A 27,021-nucleotide genomic window follows, 5' to 3' on the forward strand; every position below is an offset into this window, starting at 1 on the left:
AAAAAAAAACAACACTTTTCCTTAAAAGTATCAAAAGCATTTGCTTAATGTGATGTACAAACCTTCATTATTATTATTTTAAATCACAATTCTGAGAGAGAGGGGGAAGGGGATTTGTAATTGTTGAGATTTGTGGGTTTTTTGTTTTTTTTTTTCTCTGTAGACCTTGGATGCTCATATAAACTTTTATACTTTTGTTTTTTCTTTTGCAGTCTTTAAAATGTATAGGATTAAGATTTTTATTCCCTTGAGCAAAAGCTAATTGCTATACTAAATGAACTGTTACATTTTTAAAGTCTATCTGAAGAGATATGAAGATAACATTTTATATTCTGCCATTCTATTTGTAATAAAAGTAACTTTTCTGATGGCAAGAAGAATGGTTCTTTATTGGCTTTGCCCAATTGATCTAAGAAAAGTCAGCAACACCAGAGCAATGAAAAGTGACCAAAAACTTATATCTGAATATCCTTGAAGTAGGAATAAACACTGTAACTAAGGAAGTCCCGTGATTCCTTGAACTTTCAGGACTTCTTACCTTCATTGATTCAAAAAATTACCTGTCGAGTACCTTACTGTGTAATAGAAACTGTGCCAGGATAATTGCCAAGTAAAGTAAAATAAAGGGTGTCCAAAAGATTTTCCCAAATCCTTTGCACATCCCCAAGTATCATTTTTGAGCATTTTCCATCTGTCATTTTGTTCATCTTTCTCTGTCTTTCTTGATCTTCTACCGTGAAACCAGACACAGGAACGTGCTCTGTTAGTGCAGGATGAAGAGAAAATTAAAAGGCAAGAGAGATCTGCTGAAAGAGCCTTGCCCCAGCAAGAGAATGAAGAAATTCTTCCCAAGGTTTCTATTCCAATCCCTGAGGATCACAAGTCTCTCAAAAAGTGCCACCTCTACTCTAGTACTTTTTCATCTCCTCGTATTCCTTTCGTGATGTCTTTTCTTGTGGTTCTTGCATTGGCTGTCTGGTGGTTGGTCTTTCTGTGATCACAAAACAGGGTGCTCGTCGGCAATGTCAAGACTAAAACCATTGAACTTTGTCTTTGACTTCTACGTGTTATCTCCTATGTGATGCCCTCTGATTTTGATAGTTCACTGTCCTAGAGGAGCACTTGTGATCATATTTCTGTCAATGAAATGTTACTCTTTGTAGAATATGGATGGTGGGGTACAAGGAGTAGCAATGGATTGCCCAGGCCAGCTTTCCTCACTGAAGTTCAACAAGTTTAAGCAAATCCAATTTAAGCATATGATAGGTTGGTACTTTTCCCAAAAGCTTTAACTCTTTTATCCTGCATGTTCTTATTGTTTACTGTTGCTATGTACTCCTCTCCAATGTTTCACACAAAGCAAGATATTCTGTAGAAACATTTGATGGAATATTTTCCTAATCTTCAATAGGTATTCGTGTGGCATGGGCTCTGTAGTTTAAGAAAAAAAATTCAACTCGCTAACCTTTCAAAAGCCTTAAAATGAAACATTTCAATCTATGAATCTATAACCACTCCTTTTCTTGAGCTATCAAACCAGTATATACAAAGGCCTTTTTCGGAAAAGGGCTTTTGACTTCTGTGGCCTTCTTATGTATATTTCTGAGATGTACAGGGACAAAGCTTTATCCTCTCTGGTGTACTGGAGAGATCTGCAAAGGTTAAATGCAGTTTTCACAAGTATAATGTTGGTGGTTTAAGGAAAATGGTGCTGGTGCCCTTTAGCCTCCAGCCAGGGCTGAATTTTCCAGACTACTCTGCCCATCTTCCAAAGTTCTGGAATAACAAATGTCTTCAAGATTTGTACATAAACATACCCTTATCTGAATTAAGATACTGTGTTACTTCTTTATGAAATAAGTAATTATATTGCCAGAAGCAATATTTAGCAATTATGATAAGCTTAAAAATATGTATATCTATATATTTCGTTTTTCTGATAGACTTCAGACTTGTTTATTCTTACATTTGTGTTGAAATCCATTGTTTTAACCAATAGCCTTGAGAGTTAAAAGTTCTATTGTGACAAATATGTGTCTCCCATTTGCATGTTGATTTTTAAGGCTTCCCTGAAGTAAATACACGTGTGCTCTCTCCTCACAAATAACTCGGATGCCTAACCTGGTTTTTTTTCCCCCTCAACATTAATGAAATCTTGCATGTAGCTTAAGTTTTATGGCACTTGAATGTACCCTTATGGATGGTTTGGTTAATGTTGTCTCAAATATTTGTTTTGAAATCTGAGTTTATAGGGTTGTCAAACTGAGATTATTGAACTTTGTTTTACTTCTTAACACTTTCCAGATGATGAAACTTCTAAACATGACTTTTTGTGTTTAAGATGATGGCGTCTTAGAGCAAAAAAAAAAGAGAACAGTAAAGCCAAGAATCTTTTGTCCTTCCACACCTACCACTATTGTTCTATTCTCTCTAGGGACATGTAGAAAAACTTTCCTGAAAACTGCTACTCTGTTCTTATAGGCTTTCCAAAAAGATGAGAAAGAAGCGAGGAGCAGGTGAAATTTTAAAATCCGATATGAGCGTGTATCTTTCATGTCACAGGATATGTGTGTTTATAAGAAATGTTTTTAATTAAGATTATTTATTGATTCACTGGTAATAAGAGACGTCAAATCAACCTGAAATATTGCAAAGCTGTTCTTTAACACAGAAAGTGATCATCCTAAGTACTCCTCTTTAGTTGTGAAATAGCGATAGGAGAGTTTTTCTTATGAAATAACAAAACTATGGAATTGGTTGAATTCTTTTTAAATTTTTTTCAAAAAACTGAAAAGGAAATAACCTTAGGATTTTGTTGATACTTTTGTACGTGTTTCAGATTATATTTCCTGTTTTCATCCTTGTACATAGCTTTTTATTAATTATTATTATTATAAACTTCATACTAATTGAATTTTGTTTCCCATTGTATTGGAGTTAATTCAAGCCCATTAAAAGTCTAGCGTAGTCCAACAATACTTTTTGGTTTTCTGAAGTGCGGCAGGAGTCCTCAGAGATCCTTACGGATGGTCAAAGGAGAGGACCTTTCTTCTTGTTAAGCAGATAAGGATGATTGAGAGGGGAAAGGGCGATCCTTTGTGATGGACTAATGCAGGCTCAAAAGACATGCCCATCTCAGTTATCAGAGGAAAAACATTGGACATTACAGCTTTGTGTTAGCTAAATGAATGCTGCCAATACGTTTAACATAAAGCTGTAAACAGTCTTGGTTTCCCTCTCGCCTCTCATTCCATTCTCAATACCAGAGACAGGCCCAAATAGCTGGATGTTATTACCCTGGTTCAGCTTCTCAACAGCAGGTTGATTGGTGAAAAACAATGTAGACTAAGGGTATCAATTCAGACCAGTAAAAAGTCTTGGATTTTGGCCTTATTTTTGCTAGTAATCATTTCCAAGGTGACTCTAGGGTTCACTTAACTCCGTGATGCCCAGATTTCCACTCACCATCACAAAGACAAATCTACCTCATGAGAATGAATCTATAACATATTCCAGGAGCCAGAAGCTCTGGTTGTCATTCTATTCTTGGTCGTTTGGGGACTGAAAATTAAAAAAACAAACACACATTAACTTCTTGGATTTTTTTAAAAATAGAAGTAAGCAAGTAAATAGCTATTTATTTCTATCTAGTCCATATTGTATGTGACCAAACACTTAAAACTACTAAAGTTAAAAATCCCTCATACTCTTAAGCGATTCATCTTACCCATGTGGTATACTTCGAGTGAACCATACCTCAGAGTAAGTCCAGCATCTAAATTTTGGACCTAACTTTTAGCCATTTTCTTATGCTAACACTTGAATTATGAAAGAGATTCAGTTTGCATGGGTCTGTTCTACTACTTGTTTACATCTTCGAAGTTTTGAAGGAAGATGATATTGAATCTGTTGACTAGATAAGACTAAAAATAATCTGTGGACTAGATGTCGTTGTCATCATAGATCCTAGTACATTTTTTCTAGTGTACATTAAATATTATTGTAATTTTATTCTGAAATTTCTGTGGATATAAATCAGTTCACTTTTTCTTACATTCCTAAGTCACTACTGTAATATTTGCTATAGAAAAGCATATAAGACAACCTACACATTAGAGGTTTGGTTGTTTTTTGAAGGCATTACCCATCATAATTTATATTTAGGCTTTACCCAGTGATTACATATTTACAAAAGGAAGAGAGAAAAGTTAAAAATAATATGAGATACTTTCTTGCTTTCTTGCTTTATAGATTTACAAAAGGAAGACGGAAAGTTTAAAAATAATATGAGACACTTTTCTAGCTTTCTTGCTTTTTTCTTGCCAAGGGTATTGAACATTGTAAAGATATATAAAACTTTTTTACTGAGTTTCCTTCCCTTCTGTTTTTCTTCACAGAAATTGTAAAATCCCAAACTTCTTTACAGCATTCTCTTATCACACTGAGGAAGTGTGTCTATCATACATAGACATTTTGCTTTTTCTCATTGCACTTGAAGGGGACTTGTCATTTGTAATCTTGGTAGTAGAAGTGGAGTCAACTCCTTATTCATATTCTGTGTTATGCATGACGTAGGATAACTCCATCTGCCTCCTCTACACTGTAGGGAATAGTATCAGTAGCTCTGCTCTCACTTCTGCTGCTGTTACCCTTCATGCCTTAGGATCTCCTCTTTACTATATCAGAACGTGATACAAAAAGAAACATGTTGATGTGGACCTTAGGAATGCACACCTGAAAAGGTTAAGAAGTTGTGGTTGTGAAAGTGAGGAAGCCATAATAAAGTTAGTCTGGAAGAGGAAGAAGGGTAGTATTACATTTTGTAAATGACAATATTCTTTTCATACAAAAACTTGAAAGATAAAAAGAAGAGAGAGTAGTTTATTACTCCCACAGATCAGAAATAATGCCATATGCTAATTTACTTTTACACTAGCCTAACCAAATGTACAGGTGGCAGATTGTTGAAGAAACATATGGGTTAGGAACGCTTTGCTAATCTTTTGTGATTGATATCCTAGAGGGCAGCCCATCCCTTTATCATAGTCAAAATCCTGTTTGGGATAAATAACAGAGTAAATCTGACATTTAAAGATTAACAGAGGTGGGAAGGCATAGAGTCCCAACTATCTTTTCGGGTCCCCCTAAATCAATAAAGGATGCGGTTTAATCTCTCATTTTCTCCTCTACTGTCTCTTTAAAGAAAAGTCTCCATATATACAGGGTCCTGTCTCAACAACACAGAGAGTAAGAATTAAAGGAGAAACTTATTCACTGCCCACTAGGGCAATGCATTGCGGGGATGGGATGCAAAGAGGCAGCATTATCAGAATTTTAGAACTGGATAGGCTCCCAGTCCAACTCCTCTCCCCACCAGGAGAGATGCTGACTCTTCTGTATATCTTTTAGAGACTCAGAGAGCAAGTGGTCAATATTCAGAGAGCAGCCTATGATTCAGTATGTCCCAAGATACAGCACATTATGTCTTTGGACATCAACATTCATGTCTTCAGTCAAAGTCTGTGTCCCTGTAGCTTTCACTTCTTGGTCCTAAATGGAGGCATTCTAAAGGATTTTCTATCTTCCACATTATAAGCTTTTCACATAGTTGAAAGTAACTCTCATGTTGGGGTTAGTCCCAGTTCTTGCCCTCAGATAACTTACCATTTGATGTCCAGATCTGTCCCAGTCTTCCTCCTAGCATGTTATCCTTCTGCTTTCTTCCCTTCTTTTTCTAGCTTTTCTTGTTCTATCAGGTTTTTTTTTCTTTCTGTATCTATTGCCCATAGGTTGCTTCCCTAGAGTTTATTCCATTTTGTGCCCCTTCCCATGGACGCAACCTCTCTGAAAGAACATTTTGTGGTCTATCTGTCTGTCTGTCTTTGTTTCTTTCTTTCTTTCTTTGTTTCTTTCTTTCTTTTTCTGCTTTTTAGGGCTCCACTCACGGCATATGGAGGTTCCCAGGCTAGGGGTCCAATCACAGCTATAGCTGCCGGTCTGCACCACAGCCACAGTAATGTCAGATCCAAGTTACATCTGCAACCTACACCACAGCTCACGGCAACGCCGGATCCTTAACCCACTGAATGAGACCAGGGATTGAACCTGCACCCTCATAGATGCTAGTCAGATTTATTTCTGCTGAGCCACGACAGGAACTCCTAAAAGAACATTTTGAAATTCCTGGAAATCCTGGCTCCTTCATAGATCAACACGGGCATTTGGGGTTTTTTGGTTTTGTTTTTGTTTTAGATAAAGGGGATAGGAGGTAGGTTAGTTTTGTGGCTTTGGAAACTTCTTGTAGCCCGGGATCTGTTGACAAGATTGTATTGCTGTTATATCTTAAAGAAGCATACCTCCAGAGCCTGTGTTCTGTGTTTGCTTGCCTTCTCTGACAGCCTGGCTAACCTTTACATTCTCTAGTACCCCCCAATGTGATTTGATTTATACCACTGTGGTATGTTACAGCTATGGAAACTTAATTTCTGTTTAACGGTCTGATTATAACTTAGATGCCCACCAGAAATAATGATATTAAAAATTTGAAATGTTAATCTATCTCTTTTAGTTTTGCCTGCATCCTCAAACCTATGAGATTCTGAGGGAAAAGAGGCCTTGTTTTATTTATCTTTGTTTGCCAAAGACACATATGTATCTCAGACATATAACAGATAATTAACATTTGTTAAATTGAATTAAATGATTAGTCACATGGTAATGGATAAACTCTAACTTTTCACTTAGAATCTCTTGTATTGGGACATAAATTTGTACTAAAGTGATCACCACATGCCCAATCAGTGTATGCAGGTAGCCCCCCAAAAACCCACATGTGGCCCAGAAGCCACTGTCTCTCCTATTAATCCTGTGCTATGGTCCTTAATTTATTCAAAGAGTCTACTATACTTCTATGATAGATGTCAGTCTCTCTTGTTAATGTCTTACAATTTGATTCAATTAAAAGCTGTTATCAATTTATCACAATAATCAACTGTTTTCACTATAGAACATATTATTGAGACTGGGATACTTTTCTATATGTATAAATTCATCTCGAAGTGTGATATCATAAAGAGGACTTGTTATTTGACAATTTGCGTTTATCCAAAAAACATTTTGGAGAGTTCCCATTGTGGCTTAGTGGAAACGAATCCAGCTAGTGTCCATGAGGATGTGGATTCAATCCCTGGCTTTGCTCAGTGGGTCGGGGATCTGGAGTTGAACTGTGGTAGAGGTCACAGGCGCAGCTCAGATTCTGTATTGTTGTGGCTGTGGTGTAGGCCAGCAGCTATAGGTCCAATTCAACCCCTAGCCTAGGAACTTCCATATGCCCTGGGTGCGGCCCTAAAAAAAAAAAAAAAAGCAGAAGGCATTTTGGAAAGCGGTTTGATACTTTTGTTTTACCCGATATAAAAACACCAAATGTATCAAACTCTTGTGATATCAAGAGTTTTGTATATCAGATAGATCAGGGGGTGGCAAACTTTTTCTGTAAAGAACTGGATAATAAATATTTTAGGCTTTGCAGGCCATGTAGTCTCTGTCAAAATGACTCAACTTTTGCCATTATAGAGTAAAAGCAGCATTGACAATAAAGAAACGTGAATGTGCTCCAATCAGACTTTATTCATGGACTCTGAAATCTGAATTTCATATAATTGTATGGTGTCACTAAATATTCTTCTATTTTTTCCCAACTGTTAAAAAATGTAAAACTGTTCTTAACTCACAGCCATACAAAAGCAAGGAGAGGGCTGGATTTGCCTGAGGCTTTAGTCTGCTGACCCCTGATTTAGGTCTAGAGAAACAGAGAACTGACTAGTTAGATTTTTGCCTTTGTACTGTTTTGAAGAGCTGTAGTCACAATCTTAGTACGTCATTCAGTGTTGAAGTATTTTGGATCTTGTTTATGATTAGAACTGGAAAACAGAAGATGAGGCACTTGTTTCTGTTTTTGTGGCAGCCAGGGTACACCTGAATTGTAATCTGAAATATCCTGGGAGTTCCCTGGTGGTCTAGTGGTTAGGATTTGGTGCTTTCAATGCTGCGACCCAGGTTCAATCTCTGGTCTGGGCACTGAGATCCTACATCAAGCTGCTGCACACCATGGCCAAAAAATTAATCAATGAAATAAAAATAATAATAAAATATCTTTACCCGCTATAGCACCAATCTCTGTCAGTTTTCCCAATTGTTCTGTGTTAACTATGCTCTTAAGTATTTGGTGACTAATCCAGCCAATCCTTTGGTTCTGTTTGATTTGGAAGTGTCTGCCTCCATTTCCCCCTAAGGAGTAAAGAAACATGTCCCAGAGTCACTCTCTCTTTAGCCAGGTTTTAGAGATAACTAACAAGCATGGTAAAGAAAGTGAAATGATTTTCACTCTGAACTTTTGGTACACCATAGTGTTTTGAGTAGTTGTATAAATTTAAGGTTGGGTATCTAAAGGAAACATTTTAGAAAGTTCCTCTTTCAAAGTAAAGAGAGTTTTCTGAGAGAAATGCCCTAATTCAGGGCCTATTTGGGCAGTATTTAATAAGTCAGAATAAAATAAAATTGTATTTTTTTCAGAGTATCTTTGCTCCCTGGTTGACATAATTGTGTTCTGAAGAATTCCTTGATCTGAAGATCTGCAGTTTGCTTTGGGAAGTGCTTTTTTTTTTTTTTTTTTTTTTGGTCTTTTTGTCTTTTTGTCTTTTCTAGGGCTGCACCAGTGGCATATGGAGGTTCCCAGGCTAGGGGTCGAATCGGAGCTGTAGCTGCTGGCCAAAGCCGCAGCCACAGCAACTCAGGATCTGAGCCAAGTCTGTGACCTACACCACAGCTCACAGCAAGGCCAGATCCTTAACGCACTGAGCGAGGTCAGAGATCGAACCTGCAACCTTATGGTTCCTAGTCGGATTCGTTAACCACTGAGCCACAATGGGAATTCCAGGAGGTGCTTTTTAATGCATCCTTAAATCTATGTTCCTTTCCATTCTCTAGTCCAAGATCTTTTAGCTCTGGTTCTCAGTTAAATAAATTGTTTATCTATCAGCAGTTCAACAAGATATTTAAGCCTAAAGAAATCTGCTAAGAACTTCTCTTTTGGAGCATTTTCGTTGATATTTTTCTCACATTATTTTCTCTGTTAATATTATAAATTTATCACGAATAAACCTTATTGTAAATCTGATTCTGGTTGATGCTAATCATTGAGGAAATAAGAATCAGTAAAGCTGCACATAGACCAACTACAAAAAAGTTGGGGTGGGAGGACCTCTGCTTCAGCAATCAGCAAAAGATATCGTCAGTCAATCTTCCTAGAAAAATTCTCTTGTTTTCCTATATTTTCACTCTTCTCTGTGGCCCAATAATTGTATTTTGCTCATTTCTAAAACAGAGATAACTTTATGACTTGTCTTCAGTTTTGAGAATTTTCATGTTTTAAACCAGCTTGGAACTATTTGACTTATTTATACCAAATTTTAAAAATAACTTTTTTCTAACCAACTTAACCACTACAGCAAATGTAATTGTCGCAGATGTTAGAAGCATTTTTAACATGCTGAATTTGTCTTTAAAAAAAAAAAAAAAAAAAGCACTCTACAAATGAGTAGTTAACCATCCAGTATTGCCACTCTGATCATATTGAAGAGTGAAGGATGGAGTGGGTGTGGATATGTGGGTGTGAGGAGAACTTGCTGCTATAATGTGGAATTAACAGAAGGTACACTGCTCTCTTCTTACTTCACCTTGGATAAACCTTATCTCTTATCTCACTCTCACAGTTCTAGATTCTCTTATCCAGGTGATTACTTAAAACCAACACTCCACATTTTGAAGTGGTCTGTTTACTAGCTCAAAGTATGTACCTTGTGGCCATGTCTGAGTAATATAAAATTTTGTAGTGGTTCTCCAAAGCCACGTTGCTTTTAGGAATTTGTTGAAAATGTTAACATGGAAAACCATTTTCATTATTATAGAATTTTTCAGAAAATGAAGACACATCTAATTAATATCTAATCGTAGTTTTCTATTATATGTAGTTCTATGGAAGAAACTATTTTCTAGATATCAAATGGGGTGTAATATTTTTCTGAAGTGCTTATTATGGCTTTAATCACTTTCGGAATTGGGCCTTCTAAGAAATCCTGCCAAGTATATTTAATTGTGTCCCATACTAAATGATCAGAGTTTCTGTGCTGTTTATAGCCCCCTCCTTTCCATCTGCATCTCTCTACCTCAACCTTTCTTAGTTTAATGAAATTAAATTGACTGACCAAAGGCTTCTGGTCTCCTAGACATGTTTAGTATAACCTTTAATATTTGCTCAATCACTTTGACTTCTATAGCTCTATTCAGGTTTGAGAACACTCATTTGATCTGTGGAGTCCTTGCTGGTGAGTGCAGTGTTAAGGCAAAATTTTCTATTATCTAATAGTTAAAATTTTGCATCAGGCACTGATTTTGCAGCTATTTGCATTTACATTTACCTATTCTGGGGATAATCTAATAACAGCACTATTTAGGAAATCATTTTTTTTAAATATGTTTGAAGGATAATTGTTATTGGCAAATTTCATTTGCTGGTGTTTGTGAAAGGCTGCATATGGAGTGATTTTCCTATTATAAGCAATTTTATCAGCAGTATTTTAATAAAGGCCTGTATCTCTCTAATTAAGCTTCTTTATCCAGATGTGATTTTTGTGTGCCAGAGAATAGCAACAGACCATGAAAATGACTCAAGCTTCATGGAGATGCCATTGAGCACTATAAGGATGCATTTCTAGCAAGAGACCGGTAGCATACCAACTTCATTTAAAAAAAAAAAAAAAGTTGGGGAAGATATGGCCAAAAGAGAAAATTTAGATTGAAGAAAAATGTATTGCATGATTAAGAATGGCACAGTAGAGAGGAAAGCTAGAATTTTAAAATCATCTTTTGTAGCCATATGGTTACTCTGTTGTTAGTTTATCCCCATCTTGAGTGTTTGTTGGCCTGAGTTTTCCACTGAAAGTATCAAAACCATTACTTATGAAGCTTTTGGGGGTGGAGGGGCCAGGGGATATGTTTTCTTTCTGGTAATTTTTGTTCTCCTTCCTTTGTTTGTATCCTTTTTTGGCTGAAGAATGGGCTACGGCTGCTTGATCTGTCATCTTTATGTGCTGTTTACACATGGCTTTTACCAAAGAAGCCATTACCCCATCTGATTTATCTCTTATTGCAAGTGCCCCTTTAAAAGCATTTGTTTTAACAAGTTTAAAAAAAAAATCACCAGGTTAGTGTTCCTACTATTTTCTAACCAAGGGAAACATGGATATTATTAATTTTTCAAAATAGGAATAAGATTACAAATATTGACAGCATAGTAAATGTATAAAGAGATATGTTTTGTTTTCTAGAACTTTTTCCCAAGGAACTTAAAGCTGTTCTTTGCTGAGACATAAACTTACCATGTTTTGTTAAAGAAAAGTATGTAGAAACAAAGCACTCGCAATTAACTGATCTTATCAGGATTGGAGCCTACGTTTTTTAGTTTGCATGTTGCAGACCATTTGGGGGTATGATTTTAAACACATCGTTGATAATGTAAGTGACTGTAATATATTTATTGTTTACTTTAGTTAAGAACCAGGAGCTGGACTCTTCTGCTGGGTATCTTCCTTCTGTGCTTAGCAAGATAACCTCGATTCCTGCTGGTTCTGTGGGCATTTGCAGTGCAGAGCATTTCTTACTGGGTTTGCAAAGCAAGGGTAATGTGCTCTGTGGGTGTATGTCTGTCTGTGCACACCCCTCCCCCTCAATCCCACTGCCACCTTCTGCTCACTCCCTTTTTCTTATCAAAACTTTTTTAAATTACATAAACTTATTAAAAAGCCTAGTGAATCCCAAAATCCTCTTTTTCTGACTATGGAAACACTTAAAGTTTAATGTATTAAATTCCCTGAGATATTTGCATTTCAGCGGGCCACAAAATCATTGCAAAGATGATGGTGACATTACAGAGTTGATCCTATCACTAAACAGTATTTCCAAGGCCAGTCCCAACTCTCAGTTTACTTGAATCAATGGCAAAATAGAAGGAAGAAAATGTGAAAACCAATGGTAGTTTAATAGATGTGGTGGCTTTAGGGCTCACCATTGGGTAATATGCCTACAGAGACAGTATGCTAAATCTCACTCTCTTTTTACAAAAAATTTAGTAATTTCTAGAAGCAAAATGTGTGGGTAGTAGCAAAGAAAGGTATGCTTTGCGTTTAGAAACAGCAATGAATCTATTAAGCTTTAAAATGGTTGTAAATTTTGTGACTAATCAGAAATGTTCTCAAAACTATTTCAAATGGCCTATCTAGTATTCTTCATAAAGATCTTGGCTCAGGAATATATAAATATCCTCTTAGTATATCAATTTTAGTTCTTCTCTTCTATCACAATTTCTTTCTTCAAGCTCTGCCTGGTGGTTTTCTCTAAAACATAATGAGAACCCGGCTCAGAACTTGCTAAGCTGCATGGAAGACCAGCCTTAGTTAAATAGGGTTGGCCCACTGGGGATGCTCAAGAAACACTTCCATGTAGGGACTAGATGTCTTTATTATTGTTCTGGTTCACGTTTCTTTGCAAAAAGTACTATTTTAAGAAATATAGTACAAAGACAAATAATATCTCGTGTTTGCCTAGCCCTTCATTTTGAATGTGCTACACAGTTAACCCACACAATAGCCATGTCCAGTAGGTCGTGATGTTCTTGCTTTTGTATGATAAAATTGAGAGGTTCAGGGACCTGCCAAGAACAAACAGTTTTTAAGTGAGAAAACTGGACCTGCAGCCCAGGTCTTTGATGTTTCAGTCCAGAGACATCCTTTTAGGCCACAGCTGTATCCTAAGTCCCTTAGTCCCCAAGTGAAAAGGTGGTGAAAGTAGCAGAAAGGGAATTAAGGAGAAAGTTGGGATTCGTGAGACTCTAATGTCTTATGAAACTAGGTTTCAAAAATGGTTCTCTTAAGATCCAGAAACCACTAATGAGTTGAGTGTTCTTAACTTGCCTTAAATCCCCCAGGTTGAGTTTCACAAAATGTCCCAGAATCTGAAATTAGTATCTCTCTCTCTCAGCCAGTAGGAACCAGAAGATGGAAATAAGAAATGAGGCCTTGCCCATTGTTGAGACAGAAAGTCTCAGGGCTCTTGTTTGGCCTTGGGGAAAATACGGTTCCTGTTTTTAAAATCATTCAGTGAAAAGAATTGTATTTTTCAGGGGGGAAAAAAAAAGTTAGTTGTTTCTTTTATGTATTTATTGGGAATAAATAAATATTTCAAAATTCCCTTTAATTAAATCACACCTCGGTCATAAGATCAGAGGAAAATTAGATTGGTGTCCAAAAGCAAACAAATCAAAACACCTTGTCATCAAACCAAAGGATATTTTGTAATTATAATAATTATTTGCTCTTCAATTTGAAAGTGTTTTGGAAAGTTCTCTTGTGGCTCAGTGGGTTAAGAATCAGGCATTGTCACTGCTGTGGCTCTGGTTACTGCAGTGGTGCAGATTCAATCCCTGGCCTGGGAACTTCCACCATGCTTCAGGTATGGCCAAAAAACCCAAACCAAACCAAAACACAAAAAATAAAAATTAAAAAAAAGTATTTTTGGCATTCTGTGCTTGAGCCTTTAAGTGTATTTAAGTATATTTATATAAAAATGAAACTTTCTGCTTTGGAAGAGAGTATTGGAGATTATTTAAGATGATATTGGTAAAGTGGGTTAGGACAAGGTATTTATGCAATTTAGTGAGAGAACTTGTATTCTGGTATGGCCAGACCATGAAAATCCTTTTGCAGTCATCATTTGTGTTTCCTACTTCTCAATTTAGTCAATTTGATAAAATAAAATGTTACCTTAGCAGAGTTCCCATCGTGGCTCAGTGGTTAACGAATCTGACTAGGAACCATGAGGTTGCGGGTTCGGTCCCTGGCCTCACTCAGTGGGTTAAGGATCCCGAGTTGCCGTGAGCTGTGATGTAGGTTGCAGACGCGGCTCGGATCCCGCATTGCTGTGGCTCTGGCGTAGGCCGGTGGCTACCGCTCTGATTTGACCCCCTAGCCCTGGGAACCTCCATATGCCTCGGGAGTGGCCCCAGAAAAGGCAAAAAGACAAAAAAAAAAAAAGTTACCTTAGCATATTAATAGCCCATCTCTTAAATTTTGTCATATAATTTCAGCAAATAAGAAAACTCACATTTATTAATTTATCTATAATATCTCTGAAAATGCAAATATGAAGATAAAATTTTCACAAGTATTCTAAAGATAGATCTTTGAGGGAGTTCCTATTGTGGTTTAGCAGGTTACGAACCCAACTAGTATCCATGAGGATTCGGGTTCAATCCCTGACCCTGCTCAGTGGGCTTAGGATCTAATGTCATTGTGAGCTGCTGTGTAGGTCGCAGACTCAGCTCTGATCTGTCATTGCTGTGGCTGTGGTGTGGGTTGGCAGCCAGAGCTCCAATCTGACCCCTAGCCTGAAGACTTCCAAATGCTGTAGGTGTGGCCCTAAAACGCAGAGGGGGAAAAAAAAAATCTTTGAAAACACTTAGTAGAATGTGAAGGAAAAACATTTTTCTGAAAACTTAATAGTAAACATACACTGTTGCCAAGGCTCTCATTAAAAGTTACCTTTGTAACTGATATGACTCTGTTTTCTTCATTCTTTTATTTATTTATTTATTTATTTATGTCTTTTTGCCATTTCTAGGGCTGCTCCTGTGGCATATGGAGGTTCCCAGGCTAGGGATCTAATCAGAGCTGCAGCCACCAGCCTACGCCAGAGCCACAGCAACACGGGATCCGAGCCGCTGAGCAAGGCCAGGGATCGAACCCACAACCTCATGGTTCCTAGTTGGATTTGTTAACCACTGAGCCACGACGGGACCTCCTCTTCATTCTTTTAAAATTGTTCCGTCAACTGTCTAATTTCACTAATGGTAGACTCAGTAATATTGGTGACTGGCTTATTTCAGTGCTTAATGTGATGTTATGATAACTGAGAGTGCACAAAAAGTAACAAAGACGCTGTAATTAAGCTTAGTGACCAGCTCTGATAAAATTTTCCCTTCTCCCCAAGTTTCCACCCTTGCCCCAACCACTACTTAGCCCTGAGTTTATTAAGCAAACATACTTAACTGCTGTCTGTACATATCATTGTCAGTATCTTCATTCAGCTAAATCTAAGTACCCTGGACACTGGATCACTTCTTTCTTTTACTTATCCTAAAATCACCTAAAAGAGGATTGTCTTCTGAGGTGGCAGTTAAACAATTGTTTATTGAATTTGGTCAATTCATTCTGATGTCTTAAACTTGATTTCAGTAACAGAAGATCTCAGCCTGAGGTGCAGGGCATTTAGCCAAAAACAAAACAAGCTACCCACACAGAAGAAATATAAATCATTTTGATGTGAAGTATGATAGTGTTTATCTATAGTCTGCGTCACTAGTCCAGAGTTAATGTTCAAATCAAGTCTGGGGACACTTTAGTATTTTATATTCTCAGTTGCTATCATGACTTTGGCAAGAGAGTGATAATTTTCCATGAGTGTCTTCACTGATTCAAAAGCAGATATCCAGTAAGAAATTCACAGAAAATTTCTGACTTACCTCATAGATCTAACCATATTTTTATTCACATTTCTGAGAATATTCTTGGCATCTCTAAATCAGAAAACATTAAAGAAATTATAATGAAGCTACACTTTAAATCTGAGCTATTTCTTTTCCACTCAAATAGATTAACTCCATCATCATTGACTTTGACTTTCAAAATGCACTCAGTAAATTACTGCCATTTTATATTATATTCTCCTTATAAAAGAAAATTTTTATACTATTTACAAGTTACTGACATTTTTTATTCTTTCCATTAACTACTTTTTCATTTAGGAAACTGTTAAGGTTTATTTTTAACTATTTTCATAAAGTTGGAGGGTAGTAAGGATTTATCAGCACTTCCTTTGTAAATTGTTTACCGGACTGTTGAGGTTTTACAGATCATTTTATAAAAGCTTGCATAAGAAAAGTCATTTAATATTTTTGATTACAAAGGTAGTACATATCCATTTTAGAAAGTTTAGGAAATACAGAAAAACGCAAAGAGAGAAATTATTTACAGTCCTACCCCTACTGATATTTTAGTATACCTTGAGGTCTTTTTCATATGTATAATCACACACTTTGGAAAATTTAGTTTTTAAATGGATAAGAAATAAAACACGGCCTATTATCAAAAGTCCTTGAAGTTATTAGCGTTTTTGCCTTCTTCTCTCATTCCAGCAATCTAGTCCTGGTTCCAAAATGAAAGTACATCTCTGAGGATTCCCCTTGTGGCTCATCAGGTTAAGGACACAGCGTTGTCAGTTCAGTGGCCCAGGTCGATGCAGCAGCCCAGGTTTGATCCCTAGCCCAGGATCTTCTGCATGCTGCAGGCGTGGCCAAAAAAACTACACAGTACATCCCTGAAATCACATGACAAGGTTGGCAGTGAAGAATTTGCTGTTCTTCGCCTGGTCCTTAACTGCCTACTTGGGATTTTAATATATAGAAAGATAAAATGAGACAATAGCAAGTTCTTTTTCTTTCTTTTAACAGAGAAAGGAACTGTTTTTCTATTGCCATCCAAAGATAAAATTGGCCTTCACTGAGTAAGGAATAAATCACCAAATATGCGTGGGGAAAATTACTATATAGGCCCTGCAGAACAAACTTATGTGGCTCTTGCTTATGTAGCAAAATTTTAGAAGGATTTTCAGGATTTATTTTCATTGTGACGCTTATAGGATAAGAGAGTCTTGTCAGCATAACTGCAGTTCTTTCAGTAGTCTCTTCAAATATATAAATCCCTTCCTTCAAAAATAACTAAAAGGAAAGACTCTGGATTGTATTTAATGGCGTAGCAGCAGAGTACCTATAAAACACCCATATCCTGCTCCTAATGATATCTGTAATCCCTAAGTCAAGGGAGAGGTTATTTATAACTACAAAGGCACATCTATACTAAGGGTTTGATGATCCTGTGACATAATCCATTTGAATAAATCATTTTCAAGAGAACGCTTTAGGGGATAAAAAAAAAAAGCACCTTGCTTTTTCTCCCCTAAAGAAAATACTGAATTATCATACTTAGCAGGAACATTTACTTAAGTAAAATTGAGAATTTGCGATCAAATAGCATTCCCGCTCAATTAAATATTGGTCTAACATTCTTCCTTCTTATATTCTTGAAACCACCTAGATAGTCCTGCGATACTTTATACAGGCAGCTGGTCTTTCTATTGTAGCACCCTTCTCAGAGATCCCTCATCAGGCCAAACAAGCAACCACAGTAAGTCTCAATTTTGTCTGTCACTGTGGATGGTTCAGATGCAGTCATATAGTTATTCATATCCTTGAGAAGTTCTCTTTAAAGTTTCCAGGCCAATTTGGTATATTCAGTTGTGAGGAATCTTATATAATCCAGCGGCCCTTGCTGATGGTCACAGCCAAAGGCACAGCACTGTCAGTTAAAATCCCTCACTCATGTTACATGCCAAATTGTGTGTGTCTTATGGCATGGGGATTTTATATCTTCTTTTTGCTTCAATCCTTTCTTATGGCTTTCCAGCCTTCTCCTTATATTTTAAAAGATAGTGTTGGTCAGTAAAATCCTGCTTAGAGGACTTGGGACAATCTTTGTACTTCCCCCAAATATAGTCAAGTTTATTGAACATGATAGGACACGTCCTTTGATCCTACTTGAAATTCTTTCTGTTGCCATGGGAAGAAATGGGCTTTAGAATCAGAGATTGACTTGAGTTTAAACCTTAGTTCCGTCACTTACTAGCTCTGAGTTGCTTATCTTCTCCATATCGTCATCTGTGAAAAAGAGATAGTGACTCATAGTGAGGCTGTGAAAAATTAAATGAGAAAACGTGTTAAAGTGCTTTTCATATGGTGAACATGCAATAATGTTAGTTTTTCTTATTTTACTGATGTAGGAGATAGAACGCCGGTCTGGTCCAGTAGGCCACTATTTATGTTCTTCCCATATCAGCCTTTTCAGTTTTTTTTTTTAATTGAAGTATAGTTGATTTACAATGTTGTGTTAATTTCTGCTGTTCAGCAAAGTGATTCAGTTATACATATATGTATGCTCTTTTTAAAATATTCCTTTCTATTATGATTTATCATAGGATATTGAATATAGTTCCCTGTGCTATACAGTAGGACCTTGTTATTTATCCATTCTATTGTTTATCCATTCTATATATACATAGTTTACATCTGCTAATCCCAACCTCCTACTCCATCCCTCTCCCAACCCTCTCCCTGTTAGTAACCACAAGTCTTTTCTCTATGTCTGTGAGTATGTTTCTGTTTTGTTAGATGGGTTCATCTGCCATATTTTAGATTCCACATATAAGTGATATATTGAATGTCTTTCTCTTTCTGACTTATTTCATTTAGTATGATAATCTCTAGTTGCATCCATCTTTTCGGTTTTTGAATAGCACAAGGCAAAGCAGTTCTCAGGGCTCCTGGATTTATTTAGTATGTGTTCAGCAAGTTTTTACTGAACATCTACTGTGTGCCAAAAACTGTGCAGAAGAGATACAGAGCTAAGTAACATAATAAGTCCTTATCTCCCATGGAACTCAGTCTAATGGAAAAGACAGATGACTAATCCAATAATGACAGGGTACAATGGAACAAAAGAGGCATGGTATCTAAACATTCTATAGGCAACCAGGGGGAAACTTCCAGAACTGACACAAGCTGAGCATACACTTGCAGGCAGAAGGAATCATCCTGACAGTGTTAACAAAGGCGCAGAGGCAAAAAAAAAAAAAAAAAAGAAAGAAAGAAAAGAAAAAAGCATGCTCTGTGCTGGGAACTGCCGATAGTCTTGAATTAATGGAGAGAAGACTGTGTGTGGAGGTGTAGCAGAGTGAAGCTGGAGAGAGAGGAGTCATATTTTAAAGTATTTTCTATGTCTTACAAAAGGATCTGAACTTTAACCAGAAGGCAGTGAGGAACCACCAAAGGGTTTTAAGCTGTAAAATGAAATTTTCAATCTTTCCTTGTAGAAATAAACACTTTAGCAGCAGAATAGAGGGTGTTTGAGATCAGAAAGAAGGAAGAAAGAAAAGAAGAAAAGTTGTTTGGGACATGAGCAGTAAGTGGGCTGAGGCATTATGAGAGCCTGAATGAAGATAGCAAATGTGGGAATAGAGAAAAGCAGATAGATAAGGGAGATATTATAATGGAAGAGACGTGTTTAGTTGGGGGCATATTGCATTCCATATGCCTGGGAGAGTGTCCAGTAAGAAGCTGGCTGTGTTGTCAAGAGATCCAGACAACAGAGCCAACTGGAGCGGCTGATTTGACCATATGTGAGGTGCTGTAAGTGGCAATCCAACCCAACTGTTATCAGTTTTCCTTTTATTTCCAATGACTAATACACATTAGATGATCAGTAAATATTTGTTGAATTGATGTTATTTTGGCTACAGCTTTTACCCTTGATCTCCTCTGTTCTTGCTTTGAAAATAATGGTTGATCTATCTAATTTTACTCAGCAGTAGGCAACTTTGGGCCAGGTGGTGCTGGCCTAAGCAGTGTTTAAGTCACAAAAAGAAAGACCACCGCTTACCACTTGAGCAGACTGGTATAAAACTTGCTTTTACTTGATTGCTTTAGATATTTTCCTGATTATCAATCAGCCTTCTCAGTTGTGACCAAATTATTTGGAGAAGCCGTGAAGCTCCTCTCCATGTGAGTGGGTTTGGCTGTGCTATTGAGAGTGTGAAAGCTAGCTTACAGCAATTTGAGAAAGACTACTTGTTTATTACCAGCTGATCTATTTTGGGGCAGCTCCATAACAGCTTGTCTGACTGAAAAGAAGTGGTGAGATAAGTGCCCTAGAAAGTAGTCCAGTGTTGTTATTAATATAACAACAAACTCATTCTCGTGTCCCCTGGGCCCTAGCCTATTATAGGTGCTCAGATAATGCTCATTGAATTAAGGGAATCTACATGGTCTTTGAAAATTTACAAAGTGCTTTCATATATATTATTGTATTTGATCCTCAGCATCCTGTGAGCCAAACCAAGTATTATTCTCATTTTAAACATGAGGAAATTCATATGCCCTTCGCAAGGATAGTTTATGTATCTCTGATACATCTGTAGACAGAGTTTCTGTTGTCGTCTCTCAATTCAGTTTTTCATGTCCTAAGTAATATTCGAAATCAGTCAGTGAAAGACCTGCCTAATCTGAGTTCACCTGGTACTACTTTGAGGTGCTCTTGAGTTGACTGTTCTAAAATGGCTTAGAAGGAAAGTTGTCTGAGTTGTGGGGCAGTGGGTTAAGGATTCAGTGTTAGGTACAGGTTAGATCTCTGGCCCAGGAACTTCCACATGTCAAAGGTATGGCCAAAAAAAAAACCCCAAAAAGCAAAAAACAAAAAAACTAACATACAAGAAGTAAATTTGTAAATTTGTCCGAAGCTCCTGAGTGTAGTGCATCTTTTCTTGCTTTACTAGACCACTGGTTTCTACTCATCGCAAGGTAGGCTGGTTTACAACTTAAGGAATAGCAGTGATTTTTTTTTTAATATAATCCATATTGTATGATTTGAGTACTAAAATGTGTAAGCTTTTCCAAGCATATGTTCATTTACTCTAGGAACACCTTTTAGAAAGAGCCCTTTTCTGTTCAGTTCCTCTGTGGTGTGCAATATGGTAAATTGATCCTACCAAAATTTCAGACCCAAGTGGCTTATTTGCAGCTCTCTGGTGAGCACATACAGATGTCACTTTTCCTGACATCTGGCTTCCCTTAGATTGTTCATTTCTTAAATGTCTTATATATTCTTTTTCTCCTAGTGTGAGTGCCTTCTCTTTTTGCACCCACAGCACCTTTCTTTAAACTTTAGGAATAGGTCCATCTATTGGGATGTTATCTTCTCACCCAAGTTCTCTTGGAAGTTCTTACTTTGGATAGATTTTTCCAGTGCCGTGAGGCATTTAGCCCAGAAGGGAGCTCTCTGTGTTTCCCAGATTTATGTCTCTTAGGGGTTGGAAATGTTATGTCATTCATCTGTGAAGAAGTACTTCTTAGCTGCCAAGTCACATTTATTCTGTTCACAAAGGAATGTTTCCCTGTTTTCAGTGTTATAGTTAATTCTGCGACAGTGATTGGGTTACATCTGTGCTGGATGTGCTCAACTTCCATATCTCTGCCAACCAAAGTCTAGCTTTTAGCTTCTCCACTGAGGCTAGCATGATGATTCATATGGCTTGGAGATATATGGAACATTTTTAACCTGATCAGACTCCTAGAGCAAGTTTTATTGACTCGTAAATTGCATTGTGCCCTGTGCATAGTAATGAGTTAGCTATGTAGGAACACTAATCCTTTAAGTATGAAGTGTATGTGTTATACAGGAAAGACCATAGTAATGGTCGGTAATGGGTGAGGCACATAGAAATTATTTCTCAGCTTAACCATGTTGTCGAAGTATGACCATCGTGAGGTTGGATTTGCTTAAGTTGCTGACATGTTTACTGAACAGTAAGTCTTCCTTTTGACCATCTCAGGAGCTCAGATTCTTGGTTTATATCAGTATTAATATTGCTGAGGCTCTTAAAAATCATTGTTGATTCTGAGTTCACTGTGTTCCCCCACGTGTTCCTAATCTTCTTGCTTTTGTATGTGTTCATTCATTTGTAGAATATAAATGGCATTCGCACAGAGGAGGTGGCCGCCATGGCAAAGGGGCCATCTACCAACCCTGACTCTGAACGGGAGGGCCCCAAGCATTCAGTAATTCCTAGTAAGAGCCAAGTGGCCGCCCCGTCGGAGTCTCCACAAAACTTCGACTTTGGCTCCCTCCCCATAAGCAGCAAGGAGACAGACGCGAAGGAGCAGGGGGCCTCTGGCTCTCTTGATGTTAAGGAAGTGCCAGAAGGCCCGAGTGGGGAGTGCATAGGAGTGGAGGCACAGGCCAGGGCCGCCTCAGAGTCCTCAGTGTCACCAGCTTCCTCTCAGCTGCAACTTGATGAGAAAAAGGCAGAGAGTAGTGAAGAACATGTTACACCAGGAGAGCCACTTGGAAAGCAGAATGGATCATTTCTTGACTCTGGTGTGGGTAACCAGTTCCCCACCCTCATTCGAAGTTTCCAGGTAGTAACTGATTCAGCGATGCAGCTCTAACGACTCACGTTGGGAGAGGGCCACAATCTGTTCTGTGGAGGAGGTGGTGGTGGTGGCCGTGGTGAGGGTAGTAGCCTCTTGGCGTTTTTCAAAATCTCAGAATAAAATTGATTACTACAAAGACGTTTATTCAGAGACAGTAACATCATGCTTTCTCAAACCCTGATGACTTAACAGAACTCTTGGGGGGTAAACTCCAGCTGTTTATTTTCATGAAGCTGGTGTATGTGCCTCTTTCCCTTGCTCAAGCATGGGCTGTGTAAAGAGGTGAATTTCTGAGACTTCTGTGATGAGGAGCGTCCGTGTTCTCAGGCCCTGCTCAGAATACTCAATTCGCTTAATTAATAAAAGGGGTAACTGACTTTTTAAGTGAGAATTCAGGCCCCAAATAATTATTTCCGTATTGCAGCCACACAGTACAGCCCACCACTCCCACTGACCCCACAAATGGGAGCTCCCATGATTATAGGCACGAATCTGCTACTCTAAGGTGGATGGCCACTTCACTTTACCACAATCAAATGGTAGTTTTAGGGTGATTTATAGTCTTGGGGAAGATGAGCTGATGGACCAGAAACCTTTAGTATTTCACTAATGTTCATTCTTCTGAAATTCTGAGATTAATCACCAGGTGGTGGTAGAACTGATTGTTTTCTTTCCAGTTTTCCAAATACTGTTTCTTTTCAATAGCTCCAAAGTGAGTGTCTGACATTGATTTGAAAGAAGTTAATGAGTTCCCGGGTAATGTGTTCCAGTGCCACTGCCATTTCATGTACCATTTGTACCTAGTGGCGGAAATGCAGCTGATTTTCTTAATTTTAATGGTACAGTCATAAGGACAAACAAATGTGACTGCTATTTGGCAAATAGTTTTATATTCAGATTCTGAAGGTCAGTCTGCAGTGTTTTATATCCCCAATCATAACTGTCTGATATTATAGCTTTCCATTAAGCATATGAAAGTGATTTCGGGAATGCCGTTCTCTCATATCCTTCATGATTTGACACCTCGTGAAGGCCACTTTGGAATTGTGTCCAAGTCTTGGGCAGCAGTTGAGCTAGCCCCTGACTTGATTAGGGTGATCGCTTTGATCAGATCAATGTCAGAAGACTAGTTCTCCACAGCTTTGAGAAGACTCCCCGGTAACTGTTTCTCTACTGCTTCGCAGCCTCCCCTGGTGAAGACTCAGACCGTCACCCTCTCAGACACTGCTAATGCTGTGAAAAGTGAAATCCCAACCAAAGATGTCCCTATTGTCCACACCGAGACCAAGACCATCACTTATGAGGCTGCCCAGGTAGGACACGGTTTGATGTCTCAGAACCCAAGACTGGAGTAAAGATGAATAACCTTTCTTCACAGGGTTCCAATCCCCTGCTGCAATAATAACGCAGGGCTTTTCTGGGCAGTTCTTTTCAGAAGAGATGCCTGCTCTCAAACCAGTGTAATGGTTGAGAACGTGGGCTTTGGGTCAGACAAACCTGCGCTCAGGTCCCAGAGTCTCCGTTTACTACCTCAAAAGTGTGATTGAACATCTCTGAGCCTGGATGCCCCAGCCCACTCCCCACTTCCACCCCACATGATGTCTGCATCTACCACACGATCTTATTGTGAAGCTTCTATAAGACACAGCACTGTGTGGAATTGACTTGAGCACCATGCCTGAAAGCATAAATAAGTACCAGCTATAACAATTATCGTCAGTGTATTACAGTTAAACTTAAAATCACATAAGAATTTAGTATTTAAAATTTTTTTGTTTACTCCCTACTTTCAGTACTATTTCTCCCTCATTGCTGATAATTTGAATGAGCTAGGGTTGCTTGTGTCAAATTGTTTTCTTTTTTATTCACAGAAGCCAAAAGTGAGAAAAACTCTTCCCTCTATAAACCGAGCTGTAAATTTATCACATCAGCCACTATTTGTTGAGCATTTATGTATTAGGCCAGGGCAGTGTACAGAGTGGACACGGGCCCTACCCTCTGTTACTGATGTTCCAGTCAGGAGAGACAGGCAATAAAACACATAAACAAATGTATGAATTTCAGACAGTGATAAATGCTATGAAAAAAGTAAAATAGGAGCAAGAATTAGACAGTATGGGATAACATGAAGAGTTGCTATTTTGGGGCTAGATTCAGGAAAATCCTCTCTAAAGAGGTGACATTTTAGCTGAAGCCTGCATGAGGGGAAGGAGGCAGCCATGTGAAGCTCTGTGCGGGTGATTTCACATTAAATCCTTTCGGTTAATCCTCACATCCCTGTAAACTGGATGATGACATCCGCCTTGAGGAAACAGTTTAGCTTGCCAGTCACATAGAGTTTGTGTCCTAGCTCAGCCATGTACTCCCAGGATAACGTTAAACAAATTGCCGATCTCTCTAAGCCTCTGTTTCCTGCCTGTGAAATGGGGTTAATGCTGTCTACGGCTGCAAGACTTGGGAGAGGATGAAGTGAAACGATGTCTGTAAAGAGCCTGGCGCAGACACAGGCACTCAGTCAACGTCCGTGCGCTTCCCCCTTCTCTCTCTTGTGGTCCAGAGTATGGGATTTGAGTTTGGTAAATGATGAGAGATTGCTTTAGATTTTCTGGCAGTGGTGATACAGTGTTCTAATTAAAGCAGTGGTTTTGGAAGACGGCCCCCAGAGCTGTGTGCTGAATCCATTAAAGGAGGGGCTGCCTGGAGACGGGAGTATGCTACGGCCCGTCTGGGGGGCTGCCTGTGAAGAACTAAAGTGTAGCCTGAGGAAATAAGAAGAAAGAGCTGTGTCAGGAGAGACAAGAGATGGATGAACAGGACTTGGCAGTGAAGGGGACTATGAAGGAAGGCAGAGGACATTCCTTTACGACCGTGTGCACTGCAAGCCAGGGGATGTAGGAAACAAGTCATTGCATGTGGAAGGAACCCTTTATGTTGTCACTACCAGGGAACCAACCTGTCCATCAGTAGGGACCAGCTTGGTAAATGATGGTACATGCAATTAAGGTAATTCTGTGCAGCCATTAAAACAAAGCTTCTGATGGGAATAATCTACATGGTAAATTGGTAAGTGCAAAAGCACAGTGCAATGTGATATAAGTAATATGTTACTGTTTATAGGAGGAAAAAGGGATGTATGTACAGCTATGTATGAATACGCTTATAAGTGAATATACTACCTCTGAATAGGTACTCAAAACAAAGACAGAAAACCACCAGTGGTGGCCTGGGATGAAAAAGCCAGGGACTATAGGACTGTGGTCAGGAGTGGGAGGGAGATTGACATTTCACTGATCTCCATTTTGAACTTTTTAAATTTTGTAGCCTGTGCATATGCAATACAAAATTTTTTAATGGTTCAAAATAAATTATTTAAAAAGTTGTTAGCGAAGTTCCCTTATGGTGCAGTGGAAAGGAATCCAACTAATTTCCATGAGGATATATGTTTGATCCCTGGCCTCTCTGAGTGGGTTAAGGATCCGGCATTGCTATGAGCTGTGGTGTAGGTTGCAGACGCAGCTCAGATCCTGAGTTGCTGTGGCTGCAGTATAGGCCAGCAGCTACAAGTCCAGTTTGACCCCTAGCCTGGGAACGTCCATATGCCACAGGTACAGCCCTAAAAAAAACAAAGTAAAAAATAAAAAGTTGTTAGTGCCATCCTGCCCACAGAAGCCTGTGTTCAATTTGAACGTAGCCCTGCAGAAAAGGGGGAAAGGAAGCAGTCATTTTATTTTTTAAAATTATTTTATTATAGTATAGTTGATTTCCAGTGTTGTACCAATTTCTGCGATCCAGCAAAGTGACTCTGTCTCACACACACACACACACACATACGTTCTTTTTTCTTTTATTTCAATTCTTTTCCATCATGGTCTGTCCCAGGAGACTGGATATAGTTCCCTGTGCTATACAGTAGCACTTTATTGTTTATCCATTCTAAATAATGTTTGCATCTACTAACCCCAAACTCCAGTCCACTCCATTCCCTCCCCCCATGCCCTTGTCAACTACAAGTCTGTTCTCTATGTCCGTGAGTCTGTTTCTGTTTTGTAGATAGGTTCACTTATGCCATATTTTAGATTCCACATATAAGTGATATAATGTGGTATTTGTCTTTCTCTTCCTGACTTAGTTCACTTAGTATGATAATCTCTAGTTGCATAAATATTGCTGCAAATGGCAAAAGAAGCAGTCATGTTATTATTTTTAACTTTTGAAATTTTATTTGTTTTATGGCCACACCTGTAGCATATGAAAATTCCTGGGCCAGGGATTGAATCCAAGCCACAAGTGTGACCTACTCTGCAGCTGCAACAATGCCAGATCCTTTAACCCACTGTAGCCGGCCGGGGATCAAACCTGAGCTTCTACAGGGATCTGAGCTGCTGCAGTCAGATTCTTAACCCACTGTGCCACAGCAGGAACTCCAAAAAGTAGTCATTTGAAAATATCCTAGCATGTAGGAGGAATAGAGGCATCATGAATGTGTGAGATAAAGCATGTAGGCTTTGGAGTTAGATACATCTGAATCTTAATTCCAACACATGCTAGTTTTGTGACCTTCAGCAAGTCACTTAACGTCTTTGAGCCTTAGCTTTCTCTTCTGAAAAATACCTTTATAAGGTTATTGAGATAAAGATAATATTTGTGTGGCATATAGTAGCTATTCCAAAATGGTAGCTATTGGAGTTCCCTGGTGGCCTAGTGGCTGAGGATCCAGCGTTGTCACTGCTGTGTCTTGAGTCTGATCCCTGTCCTGGGAACTTCCACATGCCGTGGGGGGGAGGTAGCTATTAATATATTGTTATACATCTGCC

At 38.4% G+C, this 27,021-nt stretch overlaps 1 protein-coding gene across 48 annotated transcripts in view; it reads left to right on the forward strand.

The window, feature by feature from the left end:
- Positions 1 to 27,021, forward strand: part of EPB41 (erythrocyte membrane protein band 4.1) — a 186,985-nt gene that overhangs the window by 147,797 nt on the left and 12,167 nt on the right. For 28 of the 48 annotated variants that reach the window (XM_021095713.1, XM_021095715.1, XM_021095717.1 and 25 more), the window contains one exon: positions 23,392 to 23,520. The exons of 1 other annotated variant lie outside the window; for it this stretch is intronic. In XM_021095713.1, the coding sequence (XP_020951372.1) occupies positions 23,392 to 23,520 (129 nt within the window). Of the gene's footprint in view, positions 1 to 745; positions 8,676 to 21,739; positions 22,193 to 23,391; positions 23,521 to 27,021 lie in introns of those variants that run through there. 19 more of the 48 variants (XM_021095691.1, XM_021095693.1, XM_021095695.1 and 16 more) reach the window with 2 other exon arrangements.

This window comes from Sus scrofa, chromosome 6 (assembly GCF_000003025.6).
Source record: "Sus scrofa isolate TJ Tabasco breed Duroc chromosome 6, Sscrofa11.1, whole genome shotgun sequence".
NCBI classification, from domain to species: domain Eukaryota; kingdom Metazoa; phylum Chordata; class Mammalia; order Artiodactyla; family Suidae; genus Sus; species Sus scrofa.